General features: G+C 40.6%; 1 protein-coding gene across 2 annotated transcripts in view; it reads left to right on the top strand.

Moving 5' to 3' along the window:
* The window catches only part of sh3d19 (SH3 domain containing 19), a 205,649-nt gene that overhangs the window by 93,927 nt on the left and 96,854 nt on the right, over window positions 1-14,868 (top strand). For both annotated transcript variants that reach the window (XM_078541262.1, XM_078541261.1), the window contains exons 3-6: window positions 10,740-10,780; window positions 12,487-12,532; window positions 13,523-13,670; window positions 13,769-13,955. In XM_078541262.1, the coding sequence (XP_078397388.1) occupies window positions 10,740-10,780; window positions 12,487-12,532; window positions 13,523-13,670; window positions 13,769-13,955 (422 nt within the window). The remainder of the gene's footprint in view (window positions 1-10,739; window positions 10,781-12,486; window positions 12,533-13,522; window positions 13,671-13,768; window positions 13,956-14,868) is intronic.

The following is a 14,868-nucleotide window of genomic DNA, read 5'->3' as shown; positions in this document are numbered from 1 at the left end:
AAGAATTTTTTTTTTTCTAGCCAGTGTCTCAGCCATTGAACTGCAATGACAAGTTAAATTGGAAAGCAGTAGAGTTCCAATGGGAACAGGGTGTTGATGCTCCATCTTAAAGGCCACCCCCTCTCATTCCAGCAGACTGGTTGGGTTAAAAATTCCCCCCTAAATATATTTTAAATGTTGCTTCTTATCTTTATCTTGTGCAATCCCTGTTTACCATCCTCACAGTCTTTTCACTGTGGATTAATGCTGTTGTTTGCCATGAACACCTGTACTGATATCACTAAACCAATAATGAAACCAAAGATAAGATGGTAGGTGCCAATCTCAATTAGCTTTTCCCTGACAAAAATTGGAGATCCCAATTTGCAGCACGGGAACAAGATTTGGTGACTGAACTAAGGTGCAATTCAGACTTAAATCTGGAGACTTTAAGATTCTAGGCAAATGCAACAGGTTGTGTGTGAAATTATTTCTTTCAAATGAACTTGACAAACTCCATGGGTGTTTTAGCATGAAGACCATACCAAGAAAGTTTCTAACATGATGAAAAAAGGGACAGGAAAGCAGGTTGATTCTGTTTATTGTAGTAAGTGATAAAAGGGGCATTCTTGGGGGAATGCCAAGACTGATAGCCCATTGTCCGCTTGAATTGGAAAGAAAATAAGGTGTGGTGTAAAAAGGTCAGCAATTTGCTGTCACTCTTTGAGCTATCACTGATGACCCAGTATTTTGTTAAGTCAATTGCAGGAGTACACTAATGCATCTAGTCTGCTACAGTGAGCCACTGCAACACCTTGAATGAGCCATTTTCAGACAATAGAAGAAACTACAAACCACAAAAATTTTCGCAACATAGCTGCATTTTAGTCATTTCAGATAACAGCGTATCAGCAATGCTGGATTGCTGTGACACTTTTTTTCTTTGGAACTCGGACATTATATCAAATCCTGCTGGATGATGAGCCACACCCACATGACGTTGCACATTAGAGCAGTTTCTACATTCCCGGGAAGGGGAGGGGCATCTCCATGATCAACATCTTTCAACTTCAGGTGCCGCCACGCACCCCCCACCCTGGCAACAAGGTCTAGCCTTTGTGGGTGCTCTTTTCCCACTCACCTCCCACATGGCCTCTCGACAACACCCCCAACCCTCTCTGCCCAGCCCCCCGTCCACCCCCACTGGGGTCTCACCATCTCTCCCCACCTGAGACCCCCACACTTACCTGGTCCTGGACTTCTGGAACTTTGACTCTGGGGACTGCTTGCAGTCCCAGTCCTGTCCACTGCAGCTTCTGGCGTTGCAGGGACTAGAGAGCTGCCGGTCAATCAGATTGGCCGGCAGCCCTCTGAGGCAGGACTTCCTTTGGACTGAGGAGCACAAGTCCCATCTTCAGCCAATTAAACTCCTTGGAAAATTAAATCGGCAGTGATGCATTGGCCACCAACTCTTCGGGTAAAGGGAAGGGAAATCCCACCATCCTAAAAATCTTGGCCAAGAAGTCAACACATTGGGACTGGTCTATCGGAACCTGAATTAAATGTGCTCCAGATAGTGTTTTTTTTAAAGTAGATGGTCTATCTACTTTAAAAAAAACACTATCTGGAGCACATTTAATTCAGGTTCCGATAGACCAGTCCCAATGTGTTGACTTCTTGGCCAAGATTTTTAGGATGGTGGAGTTTCCCTTCCTGCTACCCCAAGAGTTGTGTTTTTTAAAAAAGAACACTTTTTTACTCTCATCTATTCTGGCCAAGGCCATAGGCCTGAAAAGTTAACTGTTTCTGTGTCCAGTGATGCTGCCTGACCTGCTGACTATTTCGAGCAACTTTTGTTTTTATTATAGATTTCCAGCATCCTTAGTATTTTGCTTTAGTTGTAGCTTTGCTGTCATCTCGGCTTTATTGCGCCCTATGCTTTCACATCAGTAACAGGGTGACTAACTGTCACAGAGAAAATTAAGGGACAGCCTGCCATGGCGGTCTGTACGGTTGATGGGGGTGCAGAGTGGGAGGGGAGGGTGCTGCCTCAGCTATGAAAAGGTGGAAGGGGGATGCGAGTGGAGCTGAGTGAGCAAGGACCGGAGCTGAGAGAGCAGAGTGGCGGGGCGGGAGATGCGGTTGTGGGGGGGTGGTTGTTCTGCCAGAGCTATGAGAGCAGGTACAGGTTTGTTAGCGCTGTTGGGGTGGGGTATGCTGTCAGATCAATGACAGCGGGTGGGGTTGTGGAGTTGTTGTGAGAACAAGGGGGAATGGTGGGTGGGGGTGGTAATGTTGCGGAGCTGTGAAAACACGCAAACAGGAGGAGGGCAGGTACTGGATATTCACAAACTTTAAGGGTTCGAATTACAGGACAAACACTGTCCTGGCATCATGGAACATGAGACAGTGAACTCAGATACAGGACGATCCTGTAAAATAAGGGATGGTTGGTCCCCCTGATCTGTCATTGTATCTTGTGCATGTGGTTATCCCAAACCAGCATCCGTGTTGGAGAATGAGCTTCCTTTCTGAGCTTCTGTGGGCCCTGGTGTTTGAAGCAACCCCTTGATATAAAAGACTTAACACTTATGCCATTAAAGGTAACTTATCCCCACTAGCACAAGTTTCTCTATACAGAGGGTGACCAATAGTGCTGCTGCTTTCATGTGGCATTGGTTTGCCACTTCGAGTCTAGCTATAGGCTTTTTACATTAACTATCCTGTACTGATATTCCCCCCTGTTGGATCCACAGAACTAACTGCCCATGTGTGACAATTCAGGCAGTACTATTAATGCCATGAATTGCCATTATGTGAATTTGTACATGTGCGGTTCACCACTTTCAGCAAAAGTGCCATGCAGAGTCAAAAACAGGAATAAATAAATTAGCAGATAAATGGTAATCTATACACCACTAAATTTACGCTGCAAACGAACCCCTAAATGTTTCCATTATGATCTTTTTAAAAAGTAGCTGTGTGGTGAAGTGCACCAGTTCCACAGGATGATGCATTGTTCATTGTCAGGGAGTGGCCCTCCATACCTGGAAAGACCAGTTTGTCTTGGATTGTTGCAAAGTGCAAGTTTTGGGCGGAGGTGGACCATGCGAATGTGCTAGAGTGGGGTGGGTCCCACGAATGCCGTGAAGGCATCTAAGGAATAGGTACTGACAATGTACAGATTTATGCAGTGGAAGCCTGTGGTAATGGTAAAGCTAATAAGAACTCCTGAGGGTAGAAAGAAGGCTGCACCCTGTTGCCACTCCCTTGTTGATGAGATAAGGTTGTGAAACTGCTCTCCAGGACCAGGCTACATTTGTAACATTACATCTTATTGGAAAATAAGGTTGCACTTGTCTCCACATTCTGGCGAACATGTTGTTATGAATATCCCAAGTTGCTTGGATTTGTGTTATGTCAATTGCCCATGGACAGTCAGTGACAGTCTGACAGCTGAAAATCCACATGTAGACTCCAGGCTCCACCCCTAGCTGTAGCTTCCACCACTTCACTGATGTTGCCACCATTCTGAAGTGTGGGACGCATACTGCAGACTGGATAGAAATACTTGAGATCGGCCTTGCAAGATCAGGAATTCCCATTTGCAGTATGCAACAGGGTTTCTGGAGCAGCGGTGATATCAGATAAAAATAAGGGAAACTCCATGCAATTTTTGCTGCAACCTTCTGTGTATACAAGAACTGGTATTTTTGAGTACACCTGAAGCTTAAGCCATGGCCAGCCTGTTCCCCACTTTCATCTAACTGTATATCAGATACCTATATTCGGGGCTTTTTTAAAGTTGTCAGCTTCCCGAAAGCGCTCATTCAATGTCTGTAAATTTTCTAGGTTATTTTGCACACCATTTGAAATCTGCCTGTGGCAGCCAGTTGTCTGTGTTTGTGTGAAGCTAGGTTTCAGTAAATTGAGGTGAAACTACTACTTTTATTAAATCACTGTAAATGCCTTTGTTCACATGTCTCTTGTAAGAAGCGCAGGTTTCAACTCGTTGAGCTTTTACTCCTCAGCGAGGAACTTAACCGAATGCAGGATAGAATCAACTAAATTCCATCTGTTGGATAAATATACAATTACATAATATCATCTTGAACACTACAGCCAGATTCTCCACACACATCCACACCTATTATTCCTCTCCTCCAATAATTTGATAGCAAGGCATGGGACAGGGAGGAATGATCGAGTTTAACCTAAACTGGACATAAAAGAATTTTAATGTAGAAAAGAGAAGCACCTGCTGGAGTATAAGATATTACAGGTATTTAGAATTATTGTAAGTTGCAAATGCAATAAGCTATGGAAAAGTATTTAAGCTGCAACAGGCTTGGTATTTATAGACAGAATTCTAGACATTTTTCCACAGAAGTTTGGGGTGTGGGGAGTAGATTTTAAATGTTGGGTTTTGAAAGCAAAATTTATTTACCCAAGTTCAGAAAAAAAACAAACAAAATATTTAATATGCTATTAGGCTAGAGAAGTAAGATGTTTCCCCTAAAAGATTGCAGTTTGTTAGTGTATCACTTGTAATCATGAAACACCTCATGCCCACCGTACTATGATGTCTTTGATCCCTGGGGCTCAGCAGCAATTTGTCTTGCAGCCTTCCCTTCTGCCTGTGCAGTGTTAATCCAGTGAACATCCATCTGTCAAAGGAAAAAGCTGTAGTCGGTCTGTTTTCAACATCTGTTTATTCACAAAACTGAGTGTAAGATAAGTGCAGACTACTTTTCCCTTCCACATAGTTGCCCCATGTAGGTGGAAACTGGTGCTTATTTATGTGCCCTAACCTTTCCGCAATTAGAATCAGCTGCTCTTAATCACTACTAGAACATGCAATCAATTGTCACAGCATTTGCAGTATTAACACACGGGATGAAACGGGCACTATTTTTTAGCCAGCAAGTTTGTGGGTAACTTTGGACAAAAGGTTCTCAAGCAGAATGCAGGAGGTTAGTTGTTTGCTTACATCAAGCAAGACAAAGCACCAATGTGGGGAAATGTAGCGTGTTCAATATTTTATAGCACAAAGATCAGTTGTGCCAGTTTGAATTAAGTGAGTCTGATATCTGTTGCTCAGTATGTTCACTTACTGTGAAATAAAGCAGTTTAAAGATTGGTATTAGGCCTTATCTTACCAAGTGTTTTCTCAGTTTGCTTCCAAAAAGATTGGAAAAACATGGGGAGGCATGCGATAGACTTCACCATTGAGTTCATATCACAAGAAGGTATGGCTTTACAACCCTTGGTTATGCTATTGTCCAAATAGATTTCAGGCAGTGGCACTTAACTCCAAAATGATGTGGGATCTGCACACAAGAGCAACTGACAAAATTGAACCCAAGAAGGTAACAACAGCAGACCCCAAATTTATAACCGGAATATAGAGGAAAGACTGAAGCTTGGTCTGTGTAAAAGACTGTTTAATTTATATAGCCATGAAAATCCGGAGGTTTTTCACACTGTTCCCTGGATGAACCAATTGTTCAATCAGTGACCTGAACTTAATGTCCTGCAAAACTAGCATTTGTTTTCTGAGGGATTTGAACAACTCTTGCTGCAACAATAGGGCAGAATATCTGGTCGTATAAAATCACAGTATTAATGATTTTCAGCTGACCTTTTGAAACACAATAATGTTTTGGTTGCTGTGTTTTTGTTTTTCAATTTTTTAATTTGCTTCTGGATTGTTGATGAAATCTTATTAAATTTAGATTTGCACCTGAGATTCCACATAGGGTTTAAACATATAATAATTATTGAATTGAAAGTAAAAGGTAAATATGATTATCATCCTGTTAGTTTAAAAGTATTCCATGAATCATGCTGACGTCAAACTCCCATTTGTGGTTTTATTGACCTTGCCCTTTTTATTCTGTTGGGTTTATTTTGTGGAAAATTAACATAAGTCTGTCATTATATTCTAGTGTATGTATGTGTGTTTTCTATCATGTGATATGTAACTATGACTTCTCCAATGCCAGTAACTCAGGTATTCCATTATATTGTTATACTCTGCCACTCATGCATGTGCCATGCCAATTTTCTCAACAAGATATCTTCACTGCTTTCCTCCCCTGTCCTCTGCACTGAGCAACTCCTGATCCTCGCTGATTTAAACCTACAATCCAACTCAACGTGGTCACTCATCAGTTCACTGCCCTTCTATCCTCCCTTAATCTCTCTGTCTCTGAATAAATATATTCACAGCCACCCCCGTGACCTTGCTGGCTCATGTGACCCTGTCATTCCAATTGTATCATCATAGGTAAGATCATCTTAAATCACTTCTTTGTGTCACTCTTCATTCAAATCCATTTTTCCTTTCCTAACCCTTCTATCTCTTTGTGTTCGACCCTGGAAAAAAGCTCTTCCAATTGACTAACAACTAAACTTGCAAGATTCTAACTGCCTACCTTTGGCCCTCCATCCAGCAGAATGTTTTTACAGCTATAAATCTGCAAAACTACACTCTCACCTTCTTTGATACCAAGTCCCCATAAAAAAACCTATTTTTCCCTAGTAAGACCCTCATCTCTACTCCGTTAAGCCCAAGAGATGCAGACCTAAATGGACCTGGTGGACAACTGATTTAGCCATTCATTGCCAGATCTGGCTGTACCACATAAAACACCTTCGTAATATCACCTGACTTTGCCCCTGGCTCAGTTTATTTGCTGCTGGAACCCTCATGCATTTTTTTTACCTCTAGATCTGACTATTCCAAAGCACTCCTGGCCAATCTTCTCCAGCCCTCCAAGCTATCTGCACTCCTCTAATTCTGGCCTTGTGCACATTTCTGATTTTAATCATTCTACCATTGGTGGTCATGCTTCAACTGCTTTGGCCCTCGGTTCTGGAATTTCCTCCCTAAACCTCTCCACCTCTCTTTCCTCTTTTCAGACTCCTTAAAACCTACCTCTTTGACCAAGCTTTTGGTCATCTTCCCTAATACCCACTTATGTGGTTCAGTCAAATTTTGCAATGTTCCTGTGAAGTGCCTTGGGACATTTGACTGCATTAAATGTGCTATATAAATGAAAGCTATTGTTTAAACAGTTAATAGCCTCGGTTGTGTTTAGGATTCGGGTAGCAGCCTTTATTTGTCTGTAACTTTATTTAGCAGAGCTCTTGTTGGACAGTGGTTAGATTGGGGGATGCCCAATTGCAGCATCTTGCTGAAACTTTTCTACAGTTTTAATAGTTGGGGCAGTTATGAAATGCAGTGGGAATAAGTGGAGAATTGTTTACAATACACTCATACTGAAATTTAATGAGTTTTCTTCAGTTTCAAAGCTGGCTTTGTAATGTTGGTGATATGTGCATCCACCAGAGTTTGAAGAACTTAAATTGAATTATTTTCCTCGCTCGGTTCATTTATGTGGGATTTCTGCCATTAAAATATAAGCCCCAATGTTAATTTGGGGTAGAGATATAACATGCAGAGGCTGGAAGAGCCTAGATACATGCAAAAGAGTCAACGTGCCAAGTTTTCTATACTTTTTGTGCTTTTTAAATTTATGTACGCGTCTGAACCCTGACTTAACATAAACATAACATTGTATTGGTTATTCCGTCATCTGTCTCACCTGCCCTGTTACCATGTATCTCACTCTTTGTCTTATCTTCTAAATCATTAATGCTGGGTCACCATTACACAATACAATTTGGACGGTGTATTACTGTACGGTGCCTAAAATGGTTTTGATTTGGATCCTCTGCTTGTACTAGCTGAATGCAATAGGTAGCTAATCTGGACTAAATCACATGAGGTGAAGGAATAATTTCTTAATTGTTCACTAGTGGTTACTTGGGCTTGGATATCTAGGTGAAGGGCCAAAATCCAGAGTGTGGAACACCACCAAGGTTGAAGAAAATAAAAAAACAGATGAGGTGAATTAGGAAGTAGTGATGATTATGTGGCACTACGCTTGGGTTTTAAAAGCCTGAAAAAAATTAAGAAGAAGGAAAGACTAAAGGAAGTAAGAAATTCCAGTGCTCTGAGAATTAATTAGAACTGGAGATTGTGGGATGGGTCTAATAGGCAGGATAGAGGAAGGAGCAAGAGCATTGAAGGAGGATGTGTGTTTGGAGCTTGGCAAGAATGAGAAACAAAAGTTCAGTGGGATGTGGAGAATTTAAGTCTACTCTGCTGCAAATGGGAGGTTTATATATTTTGGAAGAGTGCTGCCATCATTGACAGTTGAGAGCGCTTGTGAAGATCAGAGCTGGAGACAGTATGCCAGGCTCGGAGAGGGAAGAGGTCAAACTAAGAAGGAGAATGGTAAGGAGAGCAAGTGGTCAACTGCCCAGCTGGACAACCAAAACAAAGGTCAGCTAACTAGTTGGAATACTGTAGAAAGCAACAAGTAGATAAAATTGAGAAGTAGAGTGATGAGATGAAGATAGCTAGGCTGATACTTGGGTGAAATGTGTTTTGAGATATGGTGAAAGTGTGTCTTGTTCTGCAGCAACACCAGGTTTATGCTAAGATAGTGAAAATTGTGCAGAAAGTGGGATGAACAATTGTACTTCATGCCATGTGTATGGTCTGAATACCTAACACTTAAACAGGTAATGTCATAAACCATAGGAGTACATGTTGTAATCTTAAATTGCACCCATGAGTAGTTTCCTTCCTTTTAGTGTTTTATATGATATAAAAGTACAGCATATCAAGTAGTAAACTTGAAAACAAAAACAGAATTACCTGGAAAAACTCAGCAGGTCTGGCAGCATCGGTGGAGAAGAAATCAGTTGACGTTTCGAGTCCTCACGACCCTTCGGCAGAACTGAGTATGAGTCCTCACTCAGTTCTGCCGAAGGGTCGTGAGGACTCGAAACGTCAACTGATTTCTTCTCCACCGATGCTGCCAGACCTGCTCAGTTTTTCCAGGTAATTCTGTTTTTGTTTTGGATTTCCAGCATCCGCAGTAGCTTTTAGCTTTTTGTTTTTAAGTAGTAAACTTGAGTGTGTGAGAGAGAGTTCCAAACCTCCTTTGCTTGAGTGCCTCAAAGTCTGCCATTGATAAGTGACATTCAGGGAAGGGCATTCTCCTTCTATGATGCTACTGCCTCAGGACTCATACCTGTGTTTAATAAGTCACAGCAAACTGTGGGGAAATTCCACATGTTTGTCACAAGAGAGTGCTGCCCTCATAGTTTGTTGGAACCCCTGACTAGCAGAACAGCATTTTCCCTGTCCTGAGTTACTGCCAGCATTTGTATCCTTCTGCAGCTGTTTTGCTATTTCATGAGTGTCATTCTGTTCCAGAATTCAGAACTAATCGTGTGCCAAGAGGAGTGTACTGATGGAAAACCGGGCTATTTAGATTGGTTATTCAAATGGGATTTGTTCTTTGGCAGGGAGAGTAAGCAAGTTGGGAAGGCAATTAGAAAAGTATATGGAATGATGACATTCTGATCAGTAATTTGGAATCAGGACAGCAATAACACTGCCCTGGATAAGGCAATCTTGGTATACTAACCAAAAACAAGCTGTAAATGTCCACGTGTGAAAGTGGCCTTCCATTCAGACACAATATTCTGGGCTATTGCAGAATTTCTACAACTTTTCACTTGGAAAAGTATCAAAGTGTTATAGGTTAATGTGGGACAGTATTAATTCTCAGTTGAGCAGCAGAATCTATCCAAACCACCTGTGAAGCATTGGTGTTTTTTAAAATAAACTGGTTTGTCCTTAAACGCTCCTTGTTTTCCTTTTTATTGTTATTGGTTACTGTGCATTATTAAAACCATTAACCCTTTTTAAGGGCATATACTGAAGCAAAGTGAAATATTACACCAGATTAAATGTTCCATTTTATCACGTATTCGTGCACAGAATAGTAAGCAAGTACATTGTATTGGCATTATGACACACTTGCCTGGTATTTCGGGGGGATTCCTCCAATCTCCTGCCGTAACTTTGGCAAAGGATTGGTAAAAACCACTTGCCTGGCATTTTCACCAAAATTACAAAGGGTGATCAGGAAACCTTGGGGGAAATTTTACCCCATTGTGTCGTGCAGTGGGAGTCCTTGAGTTTTTGTGGTGAGCTCCTGCTCTGGAAAAGGCGCATAGGTTGGGTGATGCTGCAAATGTCTTAATGACTCAATAGGGCAAATGCATTCCAATATCAACATGCTGATTTTTCCATCAGGGATCACTAAATAGCTCAGGGAACAGTGAAGCAAATTTTAGTGATCCACCCCATTTGGCCATGACCAGTTAGCACAAACCAGGAGAGTCAAACTTGGACCCTTCTAAGTTGTAGTGTCCCACACTACATAGTATTGTATGCCCAATGGCTCAATAATAAACCATGTTTAAATAAACCACAGTTTCTTTTAAGTGATTAATTCACCTCCTCTTCATTTTATTTTTCCCCCATGCCGCATAATTATTACAAGAGTAGGAGGCACAGAAAAAATTCTACTTGGGTGGGGACCAACAAAAGGGAGTGTTGCACTAATGAGGCCCTATCCAACTGTTGCATGTCACAGAACTTTAGTAAATTAGATCAGTCACCACTGGGCCAGTAAAATTCTGCATTAACACATTTTCTTTTACTCTGTCTTTCATTCATTAATAAATGTGCAGCTGTATATTGTTTTTTATTACCTTAAATTGAAATAGAAAATGGAATGTTCAATTTTATAGAAGTAACTTACGTAAGAGTAACAATGCGATGCAGATGTGTTTCCAAATGACTGAACGTTTGTGTTTTATTTAAACAGCCACGGACCATTATCTACCATAAGGGCAGCTATCAAGAGAAGTAAGTAAGCAGCACCTTTTTAGTATATTATAGGTTGCATGACAACAGGGTGCAACTGGAGGGGTCTATGGTGAGGTCAGAGATCTCATTAAACTGGTGGTTATTGGCAGTTCAAAACAGTTTGCAAAACACTTTAATGTGATGCCAAGTGTTCAGAGGCTTTCAACAGCCGAATTGATTCAACAATCTCTGATGTAGCAGAGGACAAACTCTGCCCTTTCACTTTTAGACTTAAAAGGGCAAATTCTCAGGCACTGTTTGAGAGAGTTTCAAAAACAGGAGAGGCTTCCATACAGATATTCCATTATAGACTGAGATGGAATACTGACATCCAGCATTGGAAACTCCCATGTTCCTAACACCAACATGGAGTTTTGTTATGTTTAAATAATTAGGATATCATCCACAGTTTGACCCTTTGAGCAGTGAACAGTGTTTCATATCCTTGTTTTATACGTTCCTTCTTCAAAGTTATTTTTGTAATTTTCTGAGGGTGAATATTGTAAGGCATAAGAATGTATGGGACTGGAAAAAACCATTTTGGTCCATCTGGTCAGTTCCAGAATTCAAAAATAGAATGTGGAGTTCACTACCAATATAACTCAGTAGATTTTTTTTTCAGTAAATGCCTGCTCAATTCTCTCTAAAGTTACTGATGTTAATTGCCTCAACAGTTCATTCCCAACATTCACCGTCCACACTCTGAAGCGATGATGTCTGCTCAATCCATTCAACTTTGAGTCTCATTCCATATCCATGGATTATTGTTCTCTGTGCCATTATGAACAATGTTTCAGAGTTCAACTTACTGATGCACTTTTGGATCTCGAGTACCTCAGTTAAAATCCCCTCACAGTCTTCCTGAGTGTAAATGTTGAAATAGTGAAGTGTTATTTACTAATTAAAGGTGAGGAATATCCATGTTGAGGAATGAAATTTATTTTTTCAATTTCTTCATCTAATATCCATATCTAGCATTACTAAGTCAGATCCCTCTGCTTTAACAGTGTAGTTTAATTTGAACCTTAAGGTACCTCAAACTGCACCAAGGTGATGTTTCCATTTTCACCTGCCACCTTCCTAGCCTTTGAACGTGGCCTCCAAATGTTGGGATTTTGTTCCAGTTTTGTACCCTTGAGTACTGGCTGATATTACCCCTACCTAATTCATAATGGACCCTTACAGTCAACAAATAGAAGACACTTTCACTCCAAATGAGTATCGTTAAATTTTAATGCAGAGATAAGAGTAGTATGATAATCATAGCAGCGTCCAGTCACAATTTGCACTGTTGGTATTTTAGTGCACTAATATTACTGCAATCCTCAATGGGTTAAATAGATTGAGCCCTTCTTAAATTGTTTGAATTTGAGAAAACAGTGGTGAGCAAGTGTTGTAAAGATGCAGTAAGTATCAGTGAGCAATTCTAGTAGTGAGGGCTAATTCATTTTCACTGACCCACTGATCGGAATTGCATGCGAGCCACAGTAACTCTGGAAATCTGATGAAAATCAATGCCCAAGATGCTAATTTGTAAGTACATCAGTGTCCTGCCAAAAAAAAAATCACTGGGTCCATTTGTTCCTGTTCAATAGATACTGTTGATTGAATGAATGTTCCCATTAACAGTTCCCTGCTGTAGCAGCAAATTGGTACTTTATCAGTTTTGTTCAGATTATTTGTTTTCTCCTGATTCTGTTATTTAGCATCAATTCGCACATCATCGCAGAGTGAACCGCGGAGAGAAAGAAGGTATGAAGCTCATTTTTGACTGTTTAAAATTGAGATTGCCCCTTATTTTCTTTCATCTTCTACCCCTCTAATCTCCCTCACACACTTACTGTGGCTCAGAGGACAGGCGGTTGAATGTGTACCCATACTCTGGCAACATTACTGCGAACTAAGAGTAATGGAAAGGGTAGGATTCCTTCCAGTTTTCTATTCCATGAGCAGAAGTCAAGTGCTTCTCCATAGCATTGTGGCTAATATTGGGTATTCAGGTAGGATCAAACCTACTTCCTACCAAACGTCCTTTACTGTTTGAAAGCATGGCCCAAAGTGTCTCAGTTTTGTTTTAAAGACTGTGGTGCATCTCTCTGTAATGAACTGAATGCAGTATGCACTTCACTGTTGAGCAAAGTACTGAATTAGTTTGTCTGTTTCCTTTGTTCAGTGATGGTCAGATCTTAATTGGATGCTTGTTTTTCCAGCCTTGATCATTCTGACATCTAATCAATATTGAAAAGTAACTTGATAATTTTTTTATATATCTTATATTTGAATAGAATATATGTGGCCAATAACAGCATATAAGTTTTAGCTCAAGTGTGTAGGATACAGAATTTATTCAACATATAAAATGCGATAGTCACTTGACCAAAAGTGCTATTAACCAAACTACCGGCAGTTCTGTCCTTGTCTATTGACCAGACTTCCACTTTACAGCAGAGTTCGCTGGATTAGGAGTGGGAATTTAAGTTGTTTTTTTTCCTTCAGTCTCGGGGAACAGATACTAATTATTATGACTGATGCCTTCCTGGGTGAGATCAATTAATTGAGCTCAGACAACATAACTGTGAATTTTAAGATTGGCACATTGATTTGTCCAACTATTTCAATTTTTGTAAACACCTATTCAACTTTAAATTCCACTAAATATGACTTCAGTTTGTGTATCGAGAGGTATGTACCTTCAGTGCTACATTTCTAGGTCACTGAAAGAATGTTTCCGTCTTCCCTCAGGCGCCCAGACATTACAGTCATTGCTGCAGAGCCCATAGGACCAAGCCCTTGGTATCCTGGTTCACCAGGAAACTGTGCAACGTCTGCTGGACTAGGACTTTCATATCCTCGGACTCTCTGGAGAATTGACGAACCTGTTGCAGCAGAAGTAAGAAATTCTTTTGTAAAAGAGGTTGATTTTATTTGAGAATTACTTTTGCAGAGATTATGTTGATGGGATGTTCTTCTTCTGAACTTTGGTTGCAGCCTCCACCATCCTATGAGCAGGTGATCAGAGAAATCAATCAGCAGCCTGTGCCCATACAACCTCCCTCAAGGCGTTCAACAACTACTACATCAACACAGACTGAATTTGACCAGGACACTGAGAATATAGAGACAAGGAGTGCTGATGCTGATTTTACAAGTTTGAGAGGAAACACTCCTGTGACAGGTAGGGAAGCACCTTATTTATAATAGCATAGGCAAGTCAGTACCTTTAATTAATGACTTAATATTAGCAAAATCAGTATCTATAATTAATGACATAGTAGTAGCAAATTTAGCAACACAATGTAGCACATTAGAGTTAAACTTCAACTTGTCAATATGGCTAGGGATGTTTGGTCCCTTTTTCAGATCCTTGGATTTTTGATTACAGCTACCTATTTAGGTTTTGAGCACCCAGATCATTCTGAATGCAACTGAATTGGATCAGAGGTCTATGACTTTCCCCATTAGCATGTTCCTGGGCTGTCAGTGTTAACACTGGGAGCTAATAATAACTGTGTTCAATCATATTTTCACTGGACATGTGCTTACATGCACTTACAACGAGGGCGTCAATGGCTACCAGAACTGGAATTTGAACCAATTCTGAATCCAAGCCAAGAACACACAGGTCAAGTGCAGCAAATCCACTGTCTAAGATATATTGCCTTGGCCATAGGGAGCATTGAAAGCGCAATCCTCGATCTGTACTCAGTACTACACTGAGTTGTATTTTTAAAATTCATTGAAAGCGAGCATTTTTTTTACTTCAGGTTGTGAGTCATTTTGGATTTTTTAAAGCCTGGGTTTTTTCCTTTGATTCTTCATCCAGTGCCATGTTTCAATAGCCAAGAGGGCAAATGGCCTATTACCAGATCATCTCCAGTGCCACCCCTAGCTAACCACTAGGACACATGTGACCACTGGGAACTCTCTCTCTCTCTCTCATCTTTTTTTACCTCATCCTTAGATATCCTTTTGGTGTCTCCGTATAGCAACCCAAATGAGTTTAGGAATTCAGTTGAATGAGAGATCAATCCTGCATCTCTTCACCCATGATACTGTACTTCAGACTATGCTTTAAAATAAATTAATAT

The sequence above is a fragment of the Cetorhinus maximus genome, chromosome 1 (genome assembly GCF_964194155.1).
Source record: "Cetorhinus maximus chromosome 1, sCetMax3.hap1.1, whole genome shotgun sequence".
NCBI classification, from domain to species: domain Eukaryota; kingdom Metazoa; phylum Chordata; class Chondrichthyes; order Lamniformes; family Cetorhinidae; genus Cetorhinus; species Cetorhinus maximus.
This window is presented reverse-complemented; position numbering and strand designations above follow the sequence as displayed.